The sequence below is a fragment of the Prenolepis imparis genome, unplaced genomic scaffold (genome assembly GCF_030444845.1).
Source record: "Prenolepis imparis isolate NDT839.2.m4 unplaced genomic scaffold, iyPreImpa1.0 SCAF_5, whole genome shotgun sequence".
NCBI lineage: Eukaryota > Metazoa > Arthropoda > Insecta > Hymenoptera > Formicidae > Prenolepis > Prenolepis imparis.
Genome location: NW_028141163.1, coordinates 18,231,578 through 18,259,371, shown reverse-complemented (window position 1 = coordinate 18,259,371; position 27,794 = coordinate 18,231,578). Strand labels below are relative to the sequence as shown.

Here is a 27,794-nt window from a genome sequence, read left to right as displayed (position 1 = left end):
TAAAATCATGAAGTTCATTTTCCATAGAATATAATATATGACTAAGCAGTCGATAAAATATGATAAAATCATAGTCACAACATTTCTCTTTCAAACATAACTTTCATATTTTGAAAAATGCTAAGAATTTTCTTCGTCTCATCTTCAATTAAAATATGAAAGAAAAGTGTAAAAAATATAGATTTATATAAGATACATATTTGATAAAAATGATAAAATTAGGTAACTTATAGGAATAATATACACATCAATATGTAGTAGCCAGTTTTATTTATTGTTATTTCTAATAAATTATTGAAGAGAAAAAATCGTATTCTTTCATCGATTTGCTTAAAATGTATCACAACCAATAATAAGATTATATTTGTTTTGTAATTTAAATGTACGAGTACTATATAGATGTACAATATGATAATCAAAAAATATATATGCATAGCTTATTTGAAAAAGCTTACAGTTGAATTTTTATATAACCAATTTATCTAAAAATACGTTACACATTTAATACATCATTTTTAAAAAAAAAGCGTACAAAAAATAAGTTGACTCTGTTATAAAATTATATATATACATATATAATTGTTTAAACACTATTTAGAATTACATTTCAATATAATGTAGATTAATATACCGTCGGAAACATGAAAATGATAAATAAAGGAAGAACTCCATGTTAAATATGAACAAAATAGATGCTGACTTTGATATAAAGTTGACATAATGTAAATAAAGATATCCACCTTATCTTCATTTAAGATGTATATAATGCCATTTATCAACTGAAATCATATACATTATAACATTTCAGTAACTAAAATACAAAAACAATTAAGTGAATAAAAGTTTTAATTAATGTACAATCAGAAGTAATGTTACACACACATAACTCTAATAATTAACTAAATTGTACGCATTATAACTCCTGTTACAGTTTGGGATGTATAAAATAACATTTGTCAACTATAAATAAATTATAATATTAATTAATTATAGCGTAAATATATATCATATATATACAACTTATACGTAAATAAAAAAATAACTATTGTAATTCATATAAAATAAAATTTTATACTTTCTATCATGCTATTTGCATAACTTACCTATCGGTTCTACAGATTCAGGTTCTAACGGTTCAGGTGCTTTCCTTAAAACCTCTTTAGCAGCTTCTGTGGTAATCTTAAAAGAACTACCCTCCACAGTTACATTAGAACTGCAAAAATAAATACATAAATGTATGTGCGTATGCGTGTGTGTGTGTGTGTGTGTGCGTGTGTGTACATATGAAATATATAATTTGCAGCAAATTACAAATATTTTTTTCTTTTTAACTATGTTTCCTTTACATCAATTGATTTCTCTTATTATTGTCTACATAAAAGTACTGAGGTAAATTATTGAAAAATGAATATTTTTCATAGCTTCATTTTTCATTTCATAGTTCATTTTTCATAGTTAGAGATATTTCATAGTTTATGTAAAATTATATGTTAAATTAAATTACAAAATATCTCAAACTATTCACTTTTTGGCCAGAACTACATTGTATTAAAATTTTAATCGACGTTTTGGGAGAGTTGGAAGGGTTTTAGCGAAAAATGACTAAGAACAAAAGTTATGTATTTTTTTACGTAGAATACGAATCCGTAATAAAAAGTAGGGGTTCCTAATTGAAAAAATTGACTTAAGTTTTATTGGGTCCAAAGTGGGCTACGGGTCCAAAATTTAAATATTTCTTTTAATAGTCCCTTTGAAACCCTACAACTTTTATTTGAAACATTTTTTTTTTAATGCTTCGGTTTTGATATATTTGAGTGTATAAGTTAAAATAAGACACCCTGTATGTATCTATATAGTATATACATATACAGGTTGTCCCATTTTAATTTACGTCTCCCAAAAAAATGTTTTGATTGTAGAACAAATTTTCTTTACACCAACTGTTAAGAAGCATTTTCGGACATATGTTGGTTAAACAATTTCAACAATAAATGAGTTCAATAACACGCCCTTAATATATGGACCTCGAGTTATGGGACACCCTGTATATACAGAGTGGCCAAAATAAAACGTGACGAATTTTATCTCCAAAAATATTGTTTCTAGAGAAAAATGTTTTAAATAAAAGTTGTAGGATTTTGAGTGGGGAAAAAGTTGGCGCCACTGACTTTTTTCTAAAGAGTGATTTTCAAGGTCATTTGAAGGTCATTTATTTGTGTTTATGTGTTTTCTTTGCACCAATTGATTCCTCTCATTATTTTGTGCATAAAAGTATTAAGGTAAGATTATCGGGAAATGAATATTTTACGAGATATTTCATAGTTCATGTAAGATATGTTAAACTTAAGTATAAAATATCTCGTAAACTATGCGCTTTTTGACTATCTTACCCTTATAACTTTTTATGCAGAATATTGCGAGGAATCGATTTATGTAAAAAAATATGGTAGTTCCATTTAAAAAAACATAAATGACCTTCAAATGACCTTGAAAATCACCCTTTAGGAAAAAGTCAATAGCGCCAACTTCTTTCCCCCTCAAAATCCTACAAATTTTATTTGAAACATTTTTCTCTAGAAACAATATTTTTGGAAATAAAAATTCGTCACACTTTATTTTGGCCACCCTGTATATATATGTATTTGTATTATACAGGATATAACAACAATGATTGTACAATGAATGACGTGATTTCTTACTCATGCAAAAATAAATATATAATACAATTTTTTATACAAAGCTTTATTTTCGAGAAAATTAATTTTTGTAATTTACCGAGTACGAACTTGATTCAATTTGTAGGGTCAATTGAACATCTCTTTAGTTGATATTTTTACTTGACTTTTGGATTTAAACATTTATAGTATGTTTGGTTTTCAATTAAAATAATTATTTTGTTTACTTTAGTTTCTATGAATCTCTGTAAAGATATAATGATGTAACAACCAAGAATATACCGATATATAATATGTATATCATTTTAGCCGACATACATAATTTCAAGTATTTTTTTCAAATTTAATTTTTTCGAAAACAAAATCTTATCTAAAATAATTTTATTCTATAATTTCCAGTTATTTTTATACAACAAGTCACGTCATTCGCGATTATACTAGAGCTATGTAAAACATAAATTTATAAAAAATTTATGAACCATATTATTCCATTAGTTGAAGCTTCCTGTTTTATTAAATTTTGCCAATGTTGATGCACTTCATCAATAATATGCAGTGCAAAATATCGTGGTTTTGCTTCACCATTAAATGCAAATTGATTTTCTGGCTTTCCATCTGGAATTTTATATATCTTAAACCATTCAATTGTGGCTTTTAATAATCCTGGACAATGTTTCTCGATATCGCTTACATCTGTAAAATTTTTATTAAAGATTAGATGTATATAAATAATTTAAAGGTTCTTATGGATTTGGGGTCCCGGTCAAATTGGCTAAATTTTTTATATGATGTAGGTTTTGACTCCCTAAATAAAAGTTCCAATGGCCACCAGGCCAAAAAATCAAAAATTTTTGAGTTACAGCGGCTCAAATGTTCAAAATTGACCTCCATCATCAGCCGGATTATTGACTATATTAGAAGGACAGTATGTTTTATCTCTTTGAGAATCTTTTCTCACCCTTTTATTTATGTGTGCATAATAGTTATGCACACATAAATAAAAGTGTAAGAAAAGATTCTCAAAGAGATGAAACATACTGTCCTTCTAAAATAGTCAATAATTACATGTTAGTGAGATTAATTAAAAGATATTGTCGGTGGTTATTTCACATTTTTTTAAAATCTTATAAACTTCCCCAAACATTAATTTAAACATTTACATTTCTTCAACATTTGAATCTCAAGTGCCTATCATCACGTCCACGTCGTGAGAGTCGGGCAACGCAACGGTTGTCATACCGGCTGACGATGGAGGTCAATTTTGGACATTTGAGCCGCTGTAACTCAAAAACTTTTTATTTTTTGGCCTGGTGGCCATTGGAACTTTTGTTCAGGGAGTCAAAACCTACATCATATCAAAAATTCAGCCAATTTGACCGAGATCCCAAATCCATGAAAACCGTGCGGGGTCCTTTATTTTATAATTAATTTACTTAAACTCTCTGTGCAAGTTCAAGAGATTATACTATAATAATTTTTTGGATTAATTCTCGCTATAACCAACGCAATGACATCCGCATTTGGGCTCTACAGCCAGTTTATATTCATATATTATATATTTGATATTGAGAGCCGAATATGTCTTAAGAGGATCCTAAAGTTGGTTCTACAAGTATACAATTAGTTGTATACTCTTTATAATTTGATTGACTATACAGATTGATCAATCCTTTCGCACAATTAAAGTATTAATATTAACAAACGGCGAAGCGTTTCAATTTCAGGTAAAAAACAATCTGTATAGCCAATAAATAGATTTATGGTCGATTCTAACCTCACTTTCTGTCGGTACGGCAGAACCAACTTTAGGATCCCCTTAATGTTTATAATAATTTTTGTTTAAGAAATTAAATATATGGAATGTTTCGCGTCAACCGGAACAACTTTACGACCAAAATTGAGGACTAGCTAAAAAATCTCTCTTGGCCGAAAAAATTACTTTAATATATCTATTTTATAATGCCATATGGTATTTTAGAAAAATCCAATATAGCGGCCTCAAAATGACTTTTATTTTCAAAAAAATACAAATTAATTTATTAATCTGTTCTGTACAAAAAATTATGACTTAAAAATTTTTTTACATTCTTAAAATTTGTATTAATGTGCCTGCTTTAAGAAACCACTAAGAATTAAAAAAAAACATGGTGACTCCAATATGACGGCTCCAAAACCCAATAATAGCAAAAAACAGCGTTTTCTTTAGGTCCATGGCATTATAAAATAGATATATATTAAAGTAATTTTTCCGGCTAAGGGAGATTTTTTAGCTAGTTCTCAATTTTAGTCATAAAGTTATTCCGGTTGACGCGGAACATTCCATATATGTATATATAGTAACCAGTAAAAATAAAGTCACATTCATCTATAAAACTGGTTTCATAAAGGTAAAAAAAATATGTTATACCCTGATAAAAAAAATCGATAGAAAACAATAGGAACTGATATGATCTGTAGAAAATCTTATCGTTTCTTATCGTATCTTATTGTTTTACTTTTTAGATTTCGAAAGAAATGTTATCATTTTTTATCGGTTTCTTTCATTCTCTGTTAAAAGCGGATTCAGTCGTTAGAATACGATAAAATTATTATTGTGATATATTGTTTTTTATTGTTTTATTGGAATTTATCAAGAAAAAATTATTGAAAATCTATTCGTAATCAATTGTATATTTACAATAAAAAAAGTTTTAAGTTTTTTAACATACAATTACGAAAAATCCTATAATTTTTAATCATGCATCAACCATAAACAATTGAAAACGTATTTTATAAATGTATTATCGTAAAGTTACAACAGAAAACATCCCCGATAAAAAATCAATAGAAAACAATAGGAACTGATACGATTTGCAAAAACAGTACATTGCAATTACATTGCAGTAATATTACAATCTTGCAAGTTGCATTGTAATACTGTAGGGACATTATAGAAACATATAACTGTAATATTTTATGAAAAATCTTACAGCAACATTCCAAAAATATTATAAAAAAATAGTATTTAGTCAAATCGTTAGTTCCTTCATTTACCGCTATGCGACGCGCGATTCACTATCTATCTCGTACTTAAGTTTTAGTCAGGAGAATTATATAAAGTTGATGAAATTAGCTCTAAGACTAAAGGTACAATTGTCTCTTAACTTTAAAATGTCGAGTAAATGCTAGATTTAACGCTTGATGTTATAACATTAATAATGTTTTATAACATCAGCATAAACTAGAATTTACTTAATTTAAAGATAATAATTATAGAAATATATATATTTTACTACATTAAATTACTATAAGTAAACATAATGATGAAAGCGCGTAATATATCGAAATAAAAAGTTTTATTTAATATTATTTTTAATATATTGCACCGTAATAATACCATAGCATTACATTGTAATTTTTTTAAAGGCGGAAATTTTACTGTTGCCACATTCTTGCAGTAATATTGCAGGAATATTTCACAACTCACATGCAATATTATAATGTTAGATCTATGCAATATGTTTCTACAATCATTAAATACTGTATGGTTAGCGAAAAGAAATGATAAGAAACGATAACATATTAATAGGATACTTACGAAAGGAAACGCTAGAGAATCAATCGTACATTTACGATATTCTTTCGTTAACTTTCGATTCATAACTACGATTAAAAACGATGTAATCGTTTTCTGTTGTTTTCTATCGATTTTTTTTATCAGGGTAGGTTTTTATAACTGAAATTAAAAATGAAACTAAAAATCTTGCAAAATACAGGGATGACTATGAAACCCGATAGCTCGGCTCCTAGGTATGACAGAGCAATGTTTCTTGCGGCATTTTAAAGGGAAGGTTTCCCACTTCAAAGCCAATGTGGTGGCATTTATGGTTTCATCTCTGCTTTTTCCATGGATGACTACAAAGTCATGAAATTTCCAGAATTTTTTTACGATCTGATTTTGGACCTCACGAGCAAAAACTGTTTGATTAGGTGAATAATACAATCATGCCCACTTGAAAGTCGAGGCTTCACCCGTTAAAATGCGTTCAGAAACATTATCCTACGATCTCCCTAAGCTGAAATATGGCTTCTTAAAAATCATCAAATTTTGCAAGTTTTAAAGCGCTCCCCTAATTGTTTTGTGTAGGTGTATATATATATAAACTTTCTATCTGAATCTGATATATTGATTTCCGAGGTAAAAACTGCTATTCAGAATCTTGAAATAATCCTTGCAAATGTAATAATAAAATTTAGGCTTATTTACCTCACTAAATTCAGAATGTTTTGATATTTTAGAATGCTAACTTACTAGAACAAACAGAACTAAAGCAACGGAACAAATGGAATTAAAACAGAACAGAACTTAAATGGAACAAAGGAAAAAGGTAGAAAGTTTTTAAAAAGCGAGAAACAATATGCTAATACACACATATGCTTCGCTAATTTAAAACTGACTACAATCAATAACTCATAAATAATAGATTTTATAGACACAATTACGCAATAAATTCCGAGATAGCATATACATGGATCTTAATTAGTTCCAAAAAATTATAATAAAAATTAATTTATATCTTAGAAATATACTAATAAATATACTAAATTAGGATGCCTAATAATTTTGGACATGACTGTGTGTGTGTATGTGTGTATGTGTACATTATATGTATATTACAGTATATGTATAAATAAAATAGATATATATGTAATATTGTATAATATAATAAATACATAAATAATATATATATAATGAATATTTAAATAAATAATTTAAATATTTATTATATATATATTATTTAAATATATTACTCATTTAAATAAATAAACAATTAAAATGTATGATATTTACCATTCATTTGATTTGCCAAAGGATCATTAATATCAATTACAATAATCTTCCAATCAGTCTCACCTAAAATACAAATTTTTATAATAAAATATATATACTATTATTTGTAAATGTGTTAATTTAACAAATATATTTTGTAACATATAATTTATCTAGCTTATTTACCTTCGTCAATAAGTGCCACTGTTCCAAGAACTTTTACTTTTAATATTTCACCTCGTTTTGCAACCTATATAAATGTAAATATTTCTTTCAATATTTATTATGTGGTGAATAAGATCATTTATGCGAAATACAATTATTTCTTACCCTGTAGCCTATTTCAAGAACATCAATAGGATCATTGTCACCTTTACAGCCTGTTGCTTCATCCAAAACTTCAGGATTTTCCCATGTCTATTAATTACATATATATTATTATCAGAAGTATTATTATATTTTATAAAAATAACTAATCATTTATAAAAATAATTAATCAATAATAACTAGTTAATAACTTTTAACTATAATTTTAAACTATAAGTCACATCTTTTTTAAGGAATTATTAGCGAATAATGTTAACTAATAAATAAGATAGTAGTAAAATTAGTAGTAATTAATGTTAAAAAAAATGATCCAAAAAGAATTATTAACAAGTATAATTATAGATCTTAAATTATAAACTGACATATATGCAATATATACATATATGGAACATAATAAGAAATTACACATTGATATGTATTTATTGTATAAGTTAATATAATTACTTATATTTTTTTATTATTCAAATAATAATCAATGAAATCATTATTAAATTACAAGTATTATGGAAAAAATAATTTTGTACATATATTTGTAACTATATATAGTACATATATTTATATAGCATAATAATTGCTTACAAAGCTGTGTTAACAAACGAAGAAGTATATATAATTTTTTTTATAATAATATGGATATATCAAAATATAATAAAAGATATAGTGCTGTTTGAAACAAATACAACGATGTATGATTTAATGTAAATATTTTACATATTATACGAATTTTATCAGTTTGAAATATCGCGGCCGATGTCTACCTTTTCACTTTCAGTCCTGGGATATGGTGTCAACTTCTGATTCGTATTATAATCAAATGACAACACCATATCAAGTCAATCTCTAATGTACGAGAAGTTGATCATATCATAGGGCCGAAGGTGAAAAGATAGACGTCGTCAGCGATATTTTAAGTCAATAAAAGTCATATATAATATGTAAAATATTTACATTAAATCATACGTCGTTGTATTCGTTTTAAGCAGGCCTACAACTTTATCATTTAATTTGATACATATATTTGTTATAATCTATCTCTTTTAATTTAAAAAATAAAAAGGATGTATATTAGTATAATTTTGATAAATAAATTTTGATAAATATAAGCAAAATTTTATTTAAAAAACAATATTCTGTTTTTAAATAAAGAACTATAATAGATTTTTCATTTTAATTTTTCTACAATTATATTTTCCAATTTCTTTTAATTTTTTATATAACACAAATAAATTGTTGTATATACATATAACAAATACAAGTATTAAAAATTCTACCTGTGGCAAAGCTCCATAATTCCATATGTATCCGTGATGAGGGAAACAATTAGCAACAAATCTTATTTTATCATTCTTAACATCTTGTTTAATAGGATTCAAAGTTTCTTTCAGACAGATCTCCATTTTGGCATTTGTCCATCGAGGTATTTCAACAACCATATTCATTATTTTATTGTTTTCATCAGCATAGAGTGGAATGTCATGCATGGGTGAAATTGGTACACCCAGATCATTTTCTGTATATAAGAAAAAGAAAATATATATTTTAGAAAAGTTATTACTAATGTTAAGAATAATATTAGTCTTAATATTAGTCTTAACATTAGTCTTAACATTAGTCTTAACATTAGCAATAACATGTATACATATGTATATACAAGGTGTTAAAGAAAAACCATTCAACATATGGTAGGTATTATATTGTGTGTAGTTTTATTATATATGGTTGAATTTGAAAAAAAATAAACTTTTAATTCGGTAAAAAAAAATTATAAAATTTTGAAAAAAAATGGATAGTGGGGGTTTTTAAAAAAAATAAAAATAAAAAATGTTTTTCTTATAACTTTAAAGTACTCTTTAAGCGATTAAACTTTCGTTTAACATTTTTTTTTTCTATCTTTTATAGTTTCAACGATATTCGACCCTAAAAAAAACGTATATTCAAAGAAGTGTTTCGCTCCTTAAACCTCGAAATCCGCACATATAAAAAAATACGTATCTTTGGGCCAGTTTCACCAACATAGATTAACTTCAACCTCCGATTAAACTATATCTTTGTCTCTTTTTAAGAACGTATCTGAAAAGAGCACCGATCTCTATAATACACTGGATAGCGTATCCAGTACCGGCCTTAGGGGGGTGGCGCGGTTGGGCGATCGCCCAGGGGCGCCAGATCTGTAGAGGCGTCGTTGACATGGCTTAACTGTGGCATCAATTCTCGACCGCAGCCTATATCTGTATTTATCGTGGCTTATCGCGCTCTCTGCTTTGTGCGGATCTTCGTCATCTCGCTCGACTCTTACTACGCGAGCACCTTTAAAGCCTAGTCTACAATGGCAGTAAGCAGTATAGAGTAAGCAGTAAGCAGTAAGCAGTATGAAATGGGAATTGCCCATTTCGTTACTCCCGGTCTTTACATCCACTAAAAACAGTATACAATGGCAATAACAAGGCTGTAGGAATAGAGAGTATACTGTTTTTAGTGGATGTAAAGACTGGGAGTAACGAAATGGGCAATTCCCATTTCATACTGCTTACTGCTTACTGCTTACTCTATACTGCTTACTGCCATTGTAGACTAGGCTTAACAGCTCTGCGCTTACGCATACAACTGGTAGGACGCTCCCACCGCCTGTTTAGCGCGCGTAGTAAGAATCGCTAGAGTTCCAGTGCTCGAGGGGGTTGATTGTATTCGCAATTAGTAAGGAAGATTTTTTTTTTTAAATGTCCGAACATAGATTGAAAAAAAAAACATCTGGTTCGGAATATCGAAAACGCAAGGCCGAAAAGGAAAAAGAGTTTCAGCAAACCAAAAAATTTATGAGTCTCGATAAATACATTGAAACGAAACAGCCAAATGAAGGTAATTTAGAACAAGGGGTTGCTTCATGTTCTACTGCCTCTACGTCAGTAATAGGACCTTGCAGTGAGCTTCAGAACATAACTGAAACGAGAATTGATGAACTCCTCAATAAAAGTAAAATTTCATCAGACCTGGCTCCCATATTCAAGCTTCCTCACAATCGTGATGACCCATTTTCAGAAATTACTAATGCACCATTAGAACTTGGTACAGTTAATTTATCAGATGTAGGCACTTGGCCGGCTATTCGGAATAGCAAAACTATTGACCATATAATAACTATGGGTCCAACTCAGATTCACATTGATCGAGATAACTTTCCGAAAGATGGAATCGGTCGTCATTTCGCAAGTTCTCACTACTCTAGGAAACTTGCAAATAATGAAATAATCCCGCGTCGTTGGTTAGTTTACTCTATTTCTAAGGATCGAGTTTTTTGTTTTTGTTGTCGGCTTTTCGATAGTCAATCGGCATCAAATTTAGTATCTGAAGGATATAATAACTGGAAACATTTGTCTGAAACTCTGAAAATGCATGAAAACAGCACATCTTATAAGAAATTTTACTATCAGTGGTTTGAAGCTGAAATAAGATTGAAAAGAGGAAAAACGATCGATCACGAAGAACAAAAATTGATTAGCAGAGAAACTTTGCGGTGGAATAATGTTTTGTTTCGGTTGATGAATATTATTCTTTATCTCGCTGAAAATAATATGGCGTTCAGAGGAACCTCGGACAAATTATACACACCGAACAATGAAAAGTTCTTGGGATTAGTACAACTAATAGGCAAGTTTGATCCAATCATACAGGAACACTTGAAGTTGACAATGGCGGGTGATATTTCGGATTACTATTGCGGAAAGAATATTCAAACTGAATTAATAAATCTGATGGGCGAAAAAGTCAAATCTGAAATTGTATCGCGAGCCAGAAACTCCAAATATTATTCCATCATAGCTGACTGCACTCCAGATATCAGTCATATTGAACAACTTTCTTTAACAATTCGATTCGCTGACTTATCAGATAACAATATAAGCATAAAGGAGCATTTCATAGAATTTATTCCTGTCGGTGACTCTAGTGGCGCAGGTCTTACTGAAGTGATTCTAAATGTGCTAAATAAACACGGACTTGAACTGCACAATTGTAGGGGTCAGGGGTACCATAACGGAGCAAATATGAAGGGAAAAAATATTGGTGTACAAAAAAGAATCTTAGATTTAAACCCCTTGGCTTTCTTTGTACCGTGTGGCTGCCATAGCTACAATCTCGTACTGTGTGACGCTGCTAAATCGTCGGTGAAGTCAGTTACTTTATTTGGGGTTTTGCAGAGATTGTTCACACTGTTTTCTGGTTCTGTTAATCGATGGAAAATCCTTACCGATCACTTAGGACTCTACAGTTTGAAAAAACTGAGTGACACACGTTGGGAAGCAAAAATAAACAGTGTAAAAGCAGTCCGCTATCAAATTTGTGACGTTCATGATGCTTTAATTACTTTGGCTAATGAAACTGAGAAAAGTGATGTTTCTACCTCGCACGAGGCAATCACTCTAACAAAACAATTGAAAGATTTTGGCTTTATAGTTTCCCTAGTTGTCTGGTACGAGATTCTTTTTCAAATCAATGTCGTGAGTAAATCTCTGCAATCAAAAAACATGGACCTCGGTAAATGCACAGAAATGCTGGAAAATTGTTGTAATTTCTTAGAAGAATATCGAAGAACTGGTTTCAAAAAAGCTCTTTTGACAGCAAGTGACTTGGCGAAAGAACTACAGATCGAACCTGTTTTTAAGCCAATGAAACGAATACAACGCATAAAACGCCAGGTTGATGAAATGGCCACGGACGAACCCATCGAATCTCCAGAGAAAAAGTTTGAAATTGAATTTTTCAATAAATTGTTGGACACCTCTTTAATGTCGATGAAAGAAAGGTTCAAACAGTTACATGACTATTCAGAAACATGGTCTTTTTTGTACAATGTAAAAAAGATACCTGAAAAAAATGAACTTCTGAAATTCTGTTCTGATCTCCAACTAAAACTTACTATTGGTTCCGATTCCGATATAGATGGTCATTTATTGTGTGATAAATTCATAAGTCTTAAAGATTTTCTTCCGGATAATGATGATATTACTCCCATCTACGTTTTAAACTTTATTAAACAACGCAATATTCAGGAACTATATCAAAATGTATGGATTGCGCTTCGCATTTTGGTAACTATACCTGTAACGGTAGCTAGTGGAGAACGCAGTTTTTCGAAACTTAAATTAATAAAAACATATCTACGATCAACGATTTCACAAACAAAATTTAATAACTTAGCTATTCTTTCAATTGAAAATAAAATTGCCGAAAACTTGGATTTTACCGATTTGATTCGAATGTTTGCCGACAAAAAGGCCCGAAAAGTACAATTTTATTAGACTTCCATAATCTCCGAAAATTCTAGTTTAACCTCTGTCTTCTAGAGGACCAGCAAAAAATTTAAAAAAAAATACAATAAATGGAAATAAGAAAAAAATATAAAAAATTAAAAAAATATAAAAATATATAAAAAATAAAAAAAAACAAAAACAAGGAGCTACAAAAACTTTCTACGTCCACGTCGTTAGCTCTGGGTAAAGCTAAAGGAAAGTTCTCTAAATTTTCATATGCTATCATTCGTTTATATTCGTTTAGATTAGTAAAGCTGCTATGTAGTCTAAAAATTTTTGCAATCTAACTACAGATTCGTAATTAGCGATATTGAAAACCCCTAAAATCTTGAATGGGCTGAATGGGCGCCACGATAATCTTCCCCAGGGCGCCAATGTTGCTAAAGCCGGCTCTGAGCGTATCCATGGTATCCCGTGTAAAATTTTTGTGCCGAATTGAAGCGATGCGGCAACCATGTTGCTTGTAGTACTTTTGTCAAATTCAACATGGCGACCTGTCAAATTCAAACTCGCGCGTATAAAAATCCGCATTTTTAAATTATTAATTATTAATTATCGATTATTATATTAATTATAATATAATAATTAATATAACAATAAATTATTATATTAATTTTCAATTATTAATTATCTATTAATTATTAAAAGTGCTTGTGCGTAGTTTGTGTAAATTATAAAAATTATTGAATTAAAAATAAAATGGTGCTAGTATGCAAATATTGCGGAAAAAAGGTGGGATAGACGGCAGGACACTTCATAAGTAAGTATCATATTATAAGTATAAATTGTGTCATTCATATATAATTGTCAATTATATATAAGTGTAAGCCGTAGGATTATATTTACTTAATGTTTGTTCACAATTTATTTGGAATGAAATTAATATACTTATTTGGATGTCTGCTATAAAAAAATAATCATGTAATTCCTCTTTATCTAGATTTCCTTTCAAAGATGCAGAAAGTTTAAAATTGTGGCTGCAAAAAATAAATTTGGGATCGACCTTTGTCCCGACGAACAGTAGCAGGTTCTGCTCAGATCATTTTGAAGAGGAATGCTTTGACAAAAATGATACAAGAGTGACGTTGCTTCCAGGAAGCATTCCAAGTTTATTTGTAATATATAAAATTACTTGCGCCTATTGCCACGCTATCAAAGGAGAAGACAAACGCCTTTCATTTCGAAAGTAAGAGACATTTTAATTAATACTTTGCAAATTGAATAAAAAATCGAAAATTGGGATTTAAAAATCTCATTTTGTTCTATATGGTTCTAGGTTTCCTTTGGAGAAGCCGGCACTAGTTAAGAAGTGGATAGAAGCAATGAAATTGGAAGACTATGTCCCGGATAAAAAAAGCGCACTTTGCAGCGATCATTTTAATAGTGATTGCTTTTATAATGTAACTAATACTAGTTACCTACGCTTAAAAAAGAATGCGGTTCCATCGATATTCAAGAAATTTGAAGGTGTATGAAATATTATTACGCTTGTTGTACAGTAATTTTGAAGAAAAACAACAAAGAATGATTAAAAGCTCTGAAAAAAATTTTGCATTTAGTAATCGCTAATACAAAAATATATTGTTATTTATGTATGTAAAAGAAATATATGTTTATTAAATTTGTTTTTTCTTGTTTATATAATTTTCATGTAACTGATAAAATTTTTTCTATGCAGGTGTGCAATTTAATAACACTTGCAAGAAGCGTTTATCACTAGAACCATTACCTGTTACTAAACATCAAAAAGTAAGCAGTGACGTTACAAGTCCAGTACATGTGACAGAAGAGAATACCGGCTCGCAGGATTCTGGAAGTGCTTTATCGCAAATGGAAAAAAAATGGAAACCTGTTTTAATTATCAGAACTCTTTGGAAATGTAATGTACATGTCCAGAACTATATGAGAACTGCTTTAAATGAAGCAGAACTCTTGAAAATCGACTGGCGTCTCACCTTTAATGTCGAAAAAAAGCATTTTTCGAGTAGAATAATTAGTTTAAAAAATTTTTATGTGTTTTAATTATCAGAACTCTTTGGAAATGTAATGTGCATGCCCAGAACTATATGAGAACTGCTTTAAATGGAGCAGAACTCTTGAAAATCGACTGGCGTCTCACCTTTAAAGTCGAAAAAATGCATTTTTCGGTCGAAATAATTAGTTTAAAAAATTTCTAATTGTTTTAATTATCAGAACTCTTTGGAAAGGCAATGTACATGCCCAGAACTATATGAGAACTGCTTTAGAATAAGCAGAACTCTTGAAAATCGACTGGCGTCTCACCTATAGACTCGAAAATATGCATTTTTCGGGCAAAATTGTTTAACAAATATTTTAATTGTTTTAATTATCAGAGCTCTTTGGAAATGTATTGTACATGCCCAGAACTATATGAGAACTGCTTTAAATGAAGCAGAACTCTTGAAAATTGACTGGCGTCTCACCTTTAAAGTCGAAAGAATGCATTTTTCGAGCAAAATAATTAGTTAAAAAAATTTCAATGTGATTTATTTATCAGAACTCTTTGGAAATGTAATGTACATGCCCAGAACTATATGAGAACTGCTTTAAATGAAGCAGAACTCTTGAAAATTGACTGGCGTCTCATCTTTAAAGTCGAAAAAATGCATTTTTCGAGTAGAATAATTAGTTTAAAAAATTTCTGTGTTTAAATTATCAGAACTCTTTAGAAATGTAATGTACATGCCCAGAACTATATGAGAACTGCTTTAAATGAAGCAGAACTATTGAAAATCGACTGGCGTCTCACCTTTAGACTCGAAAATATGCATTTTGCGATCAAAATAATTAGTTTAAAAAATTTCTAATTGTTTTAATTATCAGAACTCTTTGGAAAGGCAATGTACATGCCCAGAACTATATGAGAACTGCTTTAGAATAAGCAGAACTCTTGAAGATCGACTGGCGTCTCACCTTTAGACTCGAAAATATGCATTTTTCGGGCAAAATAATTGTTTAACAAATTTTTTAATTGTTTTAATTATCAGAACTCTTTGGAAAGGCAATATACATGCCCAGAACTATAGGGGAACTGTTTTAGAAAAACCAGAACTCTTGAAAATCGACTAGCGTCTCACCTTTAATGTCGAAAAAATGCAGTTTTTGAGTAGAATAATTAGTTTTAAAAATTTCAATGTGATTTATTTATCAGAACTCTTTGGAAATGTAATGTACATGCCCAGAACTATATGAGAACTGCTTTAAATGAAGCAGAAGTATTGAAAATCGACTGGCGTCTCACCTTTAAAGTCGAAAAAATGCATTTTTCGGTCAAAATAATTAGTTAAAAAAATTTCTAATTGTTTTAATTATCAGAACTCTTTGGAAATGTAATGTACATGCCCAGAACTATATGAGAACTGCTTTAGAATAACCAGAACTCTTGAAAATCGACTGTCGTCTCACCTTTAGACTCGAAAATATGCATTTTCGGGCAAAATAATTGTTTAACAAATTTTTTTATTGTTTTAATTATCAGAACTCTTTAGAAATGTATTGTACATGTCAGAAACTATACGAGAACTGCTTTAGAATAAGCAGAACTCTCGAAAATCGACTGGCATCTCACCTCGACATCTATAACTATTGGTATCCGGTTGTCTTTATTTTTGTTTAATTAGTGTTTTTTGCTTTTAAAAGGTAGAACTCTTCTTAGAACTCATGTAGAACTATAGATCTTTTCATTTCTGATAATTACTGATAAGGAAAACGCCGTAGGACAAAGTGAGACGCTGCGTGAACTTGGCGTCTCAGTTTGTCCGATTCGATTTTTTTGCTTTAATGGCCAGAACTATTTGTTTAAACTATCAGGAACTCTAGAACTATTGTAAATAAAGCCAGAACTCTTATTTATTTATGAGTTTCCACAAAATGAGACGCCAACTTCACACACACATATAGGTCGTTTGAAAAAAAGGATTCACACATTAAAAGACGTTGTAAGTGAATTACGTAGAACTAGGGCAATTCCGGAGTCGGGTCTTGCATGCTTGGATGCTATTGCTGATTCTGATGTCTCGCAGCTTTTGCAAAGGTTTGTAAAAAATAAGAATAATGTTGGCAATCAACAGCGGCCAGTGAAAAAAAGAGCATGGAAGTGTCAGCGCAGAAATCCTGGGTTAGGTATTAGTAGAAAAAAATATCCGCCAGCTCTTCGTTCTTTTGCTATGACCCTCCATTTTTATTCCCTGAAAGCATATAGCTTTGTGAGGCGAAAATTTGGTCAGGCTTTACCAGATCCAAGTACCTTACGATCATGATATTCATCGATTAGTGGTGAACCTGGCTTCACCTCAGAGAGCTTCAATGCTTTAAAGTTGAAAGTAGATGAAGCACAGAAGAGCAATAAGAAAGTTATTTGTAGCTTAATGCTTGATGAGATTTCCCTTAAAAAGAGATTGCAAAACGTTTCTGTTGGAATCGTTAGAGGTTATGTGGACATTGGTAGCGGAGCGGAATCGAATGATACTTTGCCTTTAGCAAAAGATGCACTAGTTTTAATGGTCGTATCCTTAGATAATTCATGGAAAATACCTATTGGTTGTTTTCTGATTAATGGTATAGACTCAGCTACTAATGCTGGTCTTTTGATCGATGGTTTGATCCGGTTGCATGATATCGGGGTTAATATTGTTTCAGTCACGTTAGACGGCCTACCCCAATACTTTTCAACTATGCGAGCGTTAGGTGCTAGTTTTGACATGAAAAATATCCGGCCTTTCTTTTTGCACCCTTCTACGCAACAGAAAGTACACATAATATTTGATGCATGTCATATGCTCAAATTAATACGTAATTGTCTTGGGGGATATAAAGTTTTGAAAGACGGTGACGGAAATACAATCGAATGGAGATTCATTGAAGAGTTAGCCAAGTTACAAGAAAAAGAAGGCTTAAGGGCTGGAAATAAGCTTAAATTGACTCATTTAAAATACCATAAAATGAAAATGAAGGTTTTTCTAGCGGCTCAAACTTTGAGCAGCAGTGTGGCCGATGTAATCAAATTTTGTACTCAGGTACTTCATTTACCAAATTTTCAAGGAAGTGAGGCTACAGTTCGTTTCATCCGGTGTGTTGATCGCGTATTTGATTTTTTAAATTCGAGAAATCCTCTTGGAAAGGGATTTAAAGCTCCTTTACGACAATCAAACGAAAATTTTGGCGCCCAAAAATTTTAGCCGAAATAGAATATCTAAAGAGCATCATCGACGTATAGAACATTTTAATTACAAAAAGTAGGCGATACGTTCCTTTTGTGGGTTTTATTACTGCCGTATTATCTATTATAGAAATCTTTGACAGTTACATAAAAGACGTAAATTCTCAGTTAAAATATCTCTTGACATATAAATTTAGTCAAGATCACCTCGAACTTTTTTTCTGTGCAATTAGAAGTTGTGGCGGGTGGTGCCCGAATCCAACTTGTGCGCAATTTATATCTGCGTATAAAAGGCTATTAATTCACCATGAGGTTAAAGCCATTAATGGTAACACTACTGCAATGGACTCCACGACAATTTTATCAGTTCCTTGCACTCGTCTTCAAAAAATTGACCGTTACGATCCAGCTGTCTACGACGCTATGGTCAATATTAGAGTATCCAAAAAATACGGCTTCGATAATGAAAGTTCTGAGAGCCATGAATTTTTTTCTGATTATCTCGACTTTAAAAACAAACTTCCCGAGACTCTATCCAGTTTTTCCACATCTTGTGTAGCAAATATTAACGGGTGGGTTGTTAAGAAATTGGTTGACAAAATAAAGCCCATTGTAAAATGCGAGCAATGTTGTGATGCTCTGTTTCAAAGCTCTCAGGTAAGAGCTGATTTTGAAAACAACGGTCTGGTGGAAGCCAAAACTCGAAGTGGGTTAATATTTCCCAGTGAATCTGTTATGAAAATCTGTCTTCACGCAGAACGATTATTAAGGCACGCTTTAAATAAAATATACCGCATGATTCCTAATGAACAAAACTTCCCGGCTGTTCTGTGCTCCAAAATTATGCATGACCTTTTACAACCGCCTTGCACTCTGTTTTCATCTTTAAATGAACATTTGTATGATGATGCAGTAGAAGATTCAAACCACATCTATTTGTTAACAAAAAACGTATGCATGACGTACATAAAATTAAGGCTTTTTGTTGCAAATAAGTTGACCTCGGAAGCTGCTGTTGGAAATAAAGTTCGGCATCATTTGACCCGTCAAATTATATGGCAACATCAATAATATTGCATGAAAAATTTAATCTTAAACGTATATGCATGAAAAATTTAATTATTTGTTGTTTTATAGTTTTTATATGCATGTTCTTATTATTTAGTAATGTTTTGTTGTTCTTGTACTTGTACTAGTCAATACTAATAAAAAGAGTTCTAATTTGTTTGATGTTTTTTAGAAATTCTTGGATTTCAGTTATTATTACAATTAAGCTTTGGAAATTGATCCAATTTCCATCTACAAATAATCGGCCGAATTTCGACTGAAGTCTGCCTGCCTACATCTGTCTGGAACACCCGTCTTTGCAATTAAACACGACTTTGTGTGATGTCATTTTCATTAATTAAACGATTTTTTAATATACAATCATCCAAACCTTCACAGGCTGGATTCCGTAAAGCGCATATGCGCGCATTTATCTATAGTACACGTTAGTTTACTATAGAAAATGCGCGCATATGCGCTTTACGGAATCCAGCTTTATTTTTCCAGTATCCAAAATTTTATAAATACATATTTTATTAATAATTAAAACTTTAGTTAAATATTCAAATTAAAAGAATTTTTTAAATAATATCTCTGTTTTTAAACCAATTTTTTTACATTATTTTCAACAAAAGCACTTTTATTAATTAATAAATTAATAGATAATTAATAATTAAAAATTAATAATTAATAATTAAAAATTAATATAATAATAGATTGTTATATTAATTATTATATTATAATTAATATAATAATTAATAATTAATAATTAAAAAATTGATAATTAATAATTTAAAAATGCGGATTTTTATACGCGCGAGTTCAGGTCGTCGATTTGACAGGTCGATTTGACAGGTCGCCATATTCAATTTGACAAAAGTACTACAAGTAACATGGCTTCTAATCGGCACACAATATTCATTTGAATACGCCATCCAGTGTATTATAGAGATCAGTGGAAAAGAGACAAAGATATAGTTTAGCCGATTGAGTTAATCGAAGATGGTGAAACTGGCCCTTTTAGATTTTTGTATACAGGGTGTCCCAGAACTGGCGAAGAAGCTTTTAATGACAGATTCTTCATGAAATTCTAAGTCGAAAAGTTCTTTACAAAAATGTGATCCAATGAATAGAATTTGAATGGTGAGGCATTGAAGTTGACGTATGGGAGCGCATGAAATTCGCGCGGTTAGGAGCGTAACGGCCAAGCTCGGCACGGGTACAACTTATAACTCGTGTATCGCGCCGATGCGTGTTTATCGTTACTCTATAATATTCTGTTATTAATAATATGAATTAATTATTCTCATTAATAATAATATTTATCTTTATCAATTAATAATTTTGTGTACTTGACCTACTGGTTGAATATCCTTAAACTATTTGAAATTTTTTATATTCTTCTCTGAAACTTTATTTCAATATTACACTATTATTTAATTATTCATTAACTATTTATTTATTTTTTTCTATTTTTCAATATTTATTATTTACTCATTATTTATTAATTTCAGTTATTTGAGTAATTAATTAATTAATTGATAAAATTATGATTAATTTGTTATTTATTAATTTATTTTAAATTTGTCATTTGTTAAGTTAGTCTAATCAATATCTCGCATATCCCATAGTTTAAGGATATTCAATCAGTAGGTCAAGTACACAAAATTATTAATTGATAAAGATAAATATTATTATTAATGAGAATAATTAATTCATATTATTAATAACAGAATATTATAGAGTAACGATAAACACGCATCGGCGCGATACACGAGTTATAAGTTAAACCCGTGCCGAGCTTGGCCGTTACGCTCCTGACCTCGCGAATTTCATGCGCTCCCATACGTCAACTTCAATGCCTCACCATTCAAATTCTATTCATTGGATCACATTTTTGTAAAGAACTTTTCGACTTAGAATTTCATGAAGAATCTGTCATTAAAAGCTTCTTCGCCAGTTCTGGGACACCCTGTATAACAACATATTTGAAGGAGAATCAAATCGGTTCCGGACAGTTGTGATATGTCCCTTGTTAGTCAAATTTCAGGTCTTTGTCGGATGATTGTCGTTATGATTTAAATCCGTTGAACTTTTTTTATGGGGATATTTGAAAAGCATAGTGTATTCTTCGTCGATAAATAATTTGGAAGTATTACGTGATCAAATCCAGCATGTGTGTTTGTCACATTATTCGACAAAGAGCCAGTTTCACGTCATTTCTGGTTAATTTAAATCGGCCGATTAAATTTAAGAAAAATTTCCAACGCACAGCAACTGCAAAGCACAGGGACTCGATTTTTGAATTCATTCGCAAGAGAAACGTATACGCAAATTCGGTTGTTACAGAAAAGTTGCAAGTTGATTGGCTATCGCATGGCTTTTAGCCAATCAACTTGCAACTTTTCTGTAAGAGCCGAATTTGCGCATACGTTTCTCTTGCGAATGAATTCAAGAATCGAGCCCCAGATATCTTATTGTAAATGTGGGTAACGTTGGTTAGTTTTTTTAAGCTTTGCAGTTGGCAATTCTTAAATTTAATCGACCGATTAAGTTAACCGAAGATGGTGAAACTGGCCCAAAGACTTGAAATTTTCGAGAGAGTTCGTAACTCTAAGGCCCATTTCTACCAACATCGGTTAACTTTAACCTACGTTGGAACCTACTTTAAACTACTTTAAGAACGTATCTGAAAAAAGACAAAGATATAGTTTAACCGTAGGTTAAAGTTAACCGATATTGGTAGAAACGGGCCTAAGGGCCACTTCGACCGACTTTGATTAACTTTAATCGACGATTAAACTATATCTTTGTCTCTTTTCAGATACGTTCTTAAAAAGAAACAAAGATATAGTTTAATCGTCGATTAAAGTTAATCAGAGTTGGTCGAAGTGGCCCTAAAAGCTAGCGCCAGACTTTGCGCGTATTCGCAATTCGTGATTCGTAATTCGTGATTTGTATAACGTTCGTGAATAGTGTGGAGGGAAAATTCGTCGATTCGTCATGCGTGATTCACCATTCGCACTGATTCGCTAGCCGAACGGTTTTTTGAAACTCAAAAGACGCGAATCATTACGAATCGATCTATCCATGTCGCGCTACACTGATATATTGCGAATCGCGAATAATGTGGACGGCTTACACTGGCGAATAACGAATCTTCTCGAATATCCAACGAATCTTCTCGAATATCCAACGAATCTCCACAAATCATGAATTACGAATCGTGAATTACGAATTGCGCATAGTCTGGCGCTAGCTTAACGTTTGTGAATAGTGTGGAGGGAAAATTCGTCGATTCGTCATGCGTGATTCGCCATTCACACTGATTCGCTAGCCGAGCGGTTTTTTGACGAAACTCAAAGGACGCGAATCATTACAAATCGATCTATCCGTGTCGCGCTATACTGCGAATCGCGAATAGTGTGGAAGGTTTAAGGCTGGATTATAGAGGCCGTAAACTTTTTTCGTAACCGTAAATTTAAGGATTCAATCAATCACGTTGCCAAATCAAGCAACGCGATTGGTTGAATCCTTAAATTTACGGTTACGGAAAAAATTTACGGCCTCTATAATCCAGCCTTTAAGACTCCTGCATACTCGATTGCCAAGTCCGTAAAATTTGTACGACAGCGCCACATTTGGCAAAACTATAAACTATTAAACGTGAAAATGACATAAATTATTCTTGCGACTTACAGCGTCATTTATCATTTTAGTGCAGTGTTTCTATTTTTAAAGTAATTGTTATAGTGTTAAAATATACCGAAGACTCTCATTTTGTTATAATTTAATATGTGAAAGCAAATATTTATTTCATTTCGATACCTGTCAAACAGCTGGTTTTCGTCCTTGATTAGGTTCAATTCAATTCGACATATACAATGTTATTTATTGCTTACCCAAACAAAAAAAGAGTTTTCGGTATATTTTACAAGTCGGTTCTATCGGTTACAAACCCTATTTTATTGAAAAACATTTGTATTTTAGCGTAAGTCGCAAGAATTTTTATGGTATATTTTCTCGCTTCTGACGTCATCAATTCAAGATGGCTGCAGTGAGTATGCAGGAGCCTTAAGGCCATCGCACACGAATTTCCGTAACCGTAAGCATAAGACGTAAGCTCGAGAATCAATCAAAAACTAGCTTTGATCTAAATAATTCCGTAAGATCAGAAATAACCATAATCTTAAAACGTAACATGAATTTCAGTCGGTTGAAATTTTTACGTACAAAGAATTGTATACATATATATGAGTATTGCTACTAAAAGGTTATGGCACATCTCTATTCTTCTACTCGATTTATGTTCATTGCATGACATGTGTATATACATATATCTGATTTATGTATGATTTAATATTTAATAATTTTAAAGAATATTAAAGGCTGGATTATAGAGGCCGTAAACTTTTTCCGTAACCGTAAATTTAAGGATTCAACCAATCGCGTTGCTTGATTCGGCAACGTGATTGGTTGAATCCTTAAATTTACGGTTACGGAAAAAATTTACGGCCTCTATAATCCAGCCTTAATATGTAATATATATAAATATATACACATATTTTAGACATAAAATAATTCTTACTTCTTATGCTTACGGTTACGGAAATTCGTGTGCGATGGCCTTTACACTGATGAATAAGGAATTTTCCCGAATATTTAACGAATCTCTAAAAATCATAAATCACGAATCCCAAATTACGAATTGCGCATAGTCTGGCGCTAGCTTAACGTTCGTGAATAGTGTGGAGGGAAAATTCGTCGATTCTTCATGCGTGATTCGCCATTCGCACTGATTCGCTAGCTGAGCGGTTTTTTGACGAAACTCAAAGGACGCGAATCATTACAAATCGATCTATCCATGTCGCGCTATACTGATATACTGCGAATCGCGAATAGTGTGGACGGACAAAAATCACGAATTGCGAATACGCGCATAGTCTGGCGCTAGCTTTATGCGGGGTCTACAATAGAGTCGTAAAGTCATAAGTTGTAAGAAATTGACCATGTTGAATGTGAGGAAAATAATCAACTGTGATTGGTTAATTTCTTTTTTACGACTTATGACTTTACGACTCTATTGTAGACCCCGCATAAGAAGAAAATGCCAAGCGTGCATTGTAATGGAAGGAAGACATGTAAAACATCTTCTGTAAATAAGTGGTTTGTAAAACCGAGGTAAACACCTTCATATACACGTAAAAGCCACTAAGTAAGTCTGTCATGATAATATATAAAATTGTTTACATCTCTGAAATGAGTTTTCGACCTATGTTTACTAAGACTTTTTTACTCAGTACTGTGTGTACTGTCTACCAACTACCATATGAATGTTGAATGTGGTTTTTCTTAACACTCTGTATATTTTTGCATACGTAAATATCTCAAAGTTTTAATATGAAAACAATAATATGACTTAAAGCCGTTGCACGTAAAAAAATTGTAGTAATCGTAAGGCCGTAAGCAAATCGTCCAATCGTAGAGAGGAATTATCATAACGTAGTAAGAATGCTTGACTGTGATTGGATGATTTGCTTACAACCTTACGATTATGACTAAAATTTTTTTACGTGCAATGGCCTTTAGGAAAATATGTACAGGTAAAAATATATACATACACATACACACATATACACACATGCGTGACTTTTTATACACGTTATTTTACTATTTCGCTCAAGATTTTATAAGAACTAACATGATAATTTAAATATCGCTATTTTGAATACAAAACTTATTTTTAATAAGAGAACATTTTCTAATTAATATCACTAAAGCAACAACTAAAAGTAAAATAAATAGATTAGATAATACGTGAATAATTTTAATCCACTAAGATTAATAAGATCCAATGTGCATAAAAAAATCTGATCCACAGAATACATATGCGTATACGAATGGAAGATCTGCATTTCGAGCATATATGCTCTAAAACATTTAATCAACTCTTTTCAGGATCACAAACATTTTTAGAACGTTGAAACAATAATCTTGAATCAAAATTATTCACTTATTATCTAATCTATTTATTTTACTTTCAGTCATTGCTTTGATGATGTCAATTAGAAAATGGTTCTCTTATTAAATTATATTCAAAATAGCGATATTTAAATATCATGTATATGTAATCACGCTGTGCATGCATTCCGTGTCCGTGAATTCTGATACACCCTGTATAATACATATTTTAAAAAAATATATTTAATATATATTATATATATTAAATAAATTAAATATTATAATAATAAATATATAATAAATAGAATAATACGTTACACATACATATATACAGGGTGTAACTAAAAAAACATATATGGAGCACATCATCAGATTCTGTGGCCAATTTGGAAACGATTTTTCCTCAACAAAAATATCATTATTTCTTGCATGTTCCCAATTTTTGCTATCTTGTATCTTTGTAACTAAGTAAGCCTTAAATTAAAATTCTATTAAAGTAAACTCTACCTGAAATTAACTGAAAAATGTAGTTTTGTTAATATTTTAACTCTACAAAGTTTAGTTTGTGAAGAGCTCTTCTTTTTCAATAATTAATAACTTGAAAATTATTAGTGTTTCGACATTTTCACTGAGGAAAAATCGTCTCCAAATTGGCGAAAGAATTTGATGGTATGCTCCGTATATGTTTGTTCAGTTACATCCTGTATATATATTATATTACATATATAATATATATTATATGTATATAAGATATATTTTATGGATATTATATATAGATTGTTCCACATAAAGTGTTACAAACAGTTTTCTTTGCTACTGCTAGAGATATTAACTTGAATTTTTTTTAATTAAATGGAACAAGGTGCCTAAAAAGTTTAAAAAATGTTGGGGGCCTTTAAAAAACAAAAGGGAAGCCCTCATTTTTTTAAAATGGAATTATTGCAATATTTGACATAAAAAGTTATTAGGGTAGGATGACCAAAAAGTTATAGAATAGTTTATAGTTGCAAATTATATACTTTTTCTTACAAACAAAACTATGTGTTTTCTTTACATCAATTGATTCCTTTCATTATTTTGTGCATAAAACTATTGAAGATTGTCGAAAAATAAATATTTTATGAGATATTTTATAGTTTATGTAAAATTATGTCACATGAAAGTACAAAATATCTTATAAACTATTCACTTTTTGGTTATCCTACCCTTATAACTTTTTATGCTAAATATTGCAAGAAATCGATTTATATGAAAAAATTATAAGGTTCTAAAAAAATGAGGTAAACTCTCTTTTTGTTTCTTAAAGGCCACCAATATTTTTTTTTATCCATAAAATTTTCAGACACCTTAAAAAAAATTCAAGTTACTACCTCTAGCAGTGGCAAAAAACAGCCTGTAACACTTTATGATACTCTGTATATGTATATAATATATACAGACTAGCCCACTGAAAACGTAACAGACATATTTTTTGGCATTTAACTATTTGGTCAAAAAACGCTCGGACAGGTCAACTTTGTTGTCAAGGAGGACATATTAATTGGCTATTTTCGTTCACCTAACTTCAACCCCAAAAAAGAGGTTAATTTCACCCTAAAAATTTCACCCTAAAAACATGTCTGTTTCGTTTTCGGTGGGCCACTTTATATATATAAGACACTCTCTGTATATATATAATATTATATAAAATATATATTAATAATTAGAATATAATTAACAATACTTTCTCATTTCCAATGTACTTGTATTTTCCTATAAATTAAATGTTGTATAGTAACATGAATTAATATTTATTAATGTTAAAAATAATACCTAATTGCCATCAAAAGTCATTCCTTGACGCACGATTTCTGTTTAAAAATTTTAGCATTATAAATAACAAATTTGGAACTCTTGCTCAAGCTATTACAGGCATGTGCTATAAATTTAAATCCTTTAATTATTCAATGTCAGAATATACACGAAACTTAACGTAATGACGTATTATTCGAGAATTCAAGAAAAACAATGTATTGGATTATATAATACATTGAAAATAATAATACTAATGGCATGTTGCGTGGAAATGTTGCGGTCTTGACCTCGACCTTGAGTTACAGTTTTCATCGACTTCCGCGATTGTCGGCGATCCATATCTATTGTATCATATCTCACATCACATATGTATACATGTAAATTACATTTACTCACTGAAAAATATCCTGTAGTCCGTGCTGTTGAGAGCACCCCTTTCAGTAGTTGTGTACATATTTTGGAAAAGTTTTGCAAACGTAGTAAATTGTTTCAAGTAAGCCGATCCGCCGGTTGTTACGAATCGGAACGGAATAACGAGCTTCGCCAAACCCTGGCAACGTAACATGTGAAACATGTGAAACGTTACTAGGGACATTCTGCCATCTGCTGTCGTCGAACGATGCTTCGATCGCTTTCCCTTTAGGCCGGGTCTACATTGGTAGAATCGTAGATCGTAAGAAAATTGATCCAATCAC

At 30.9% G+C, this 27,794-nt stretch overlaps 1 protein-coding gene across 2 annotated transcripts; it reads right to left on the bottom strand.

Moving 5' to 3' along the window:
- Nucleotides 1-253: 253 nt before the first annotated feature.
- Nurf-38 (Inorganic pyrophosphatase Nurf-38) lies at nucleotides 254-27,714 on the bottom strand. Of its 2 annotated transcripts, none has more exons than XM_083037985.1 (8): nucleotides 27,496-27,714; nucleotides 9,084-9,322; nucleotides 7,816-7,902; nucleotides 7,672-7,735; nucleotides 7,507-7,569; nucleotides 3,155-3,368; nucleotides 1,104-1,213; nucleotides 254-779 (listed from the first exon to the last, which is right to left on the bottom strand). In XM_083037985.1, exons 1-8 carry the CDS (start codon nucleotides 27,692-27,694, stop codon nucleotides 748-750), a joined length of 1,008 nt encoding a protein of 335 aa, XP_082894111.1. In that variant the 5' UTR covers nucleotides 27,695-27,714; the 3' UTR covers nucleotides 254-747. The 2 variants fall into 2 exon arrangements, with proteins under 2 accessions (XP_082894111.1, XP_082894110.1); XM_083037984.1 differs by lacking the exon at nucleotides 254-779 and adding an exon at nucleotides 829-960.
- Between the last annotated feature and the right edge of the window lie 80 nt (nucleotides 27,715-27,794).

Bases quoted from the DNA above. Each gene is read 5' to 3' on its own strand.
- Nurf-38 (XM_083037984.1), bottom strand. From the start codon at position 27,694: ATGTCCCTAGTAACGTTTCACATGTTTCACATGTTACGTTGCCAGGGT. The intron at 9,323-27,495 runs GTGAGTAAATGT...TCTTATATACAG, and splicing joins GGACTACAGGATATTTTTCA to AAAATGATCTGGGTGTACCA. The intron at 961-1,103 runs GTAAGTTATGCA...ATTTATTTATAG, and splicing joins TGAATCTGTAGAACCGATAG to TTGACAAATGTTATTTTATA.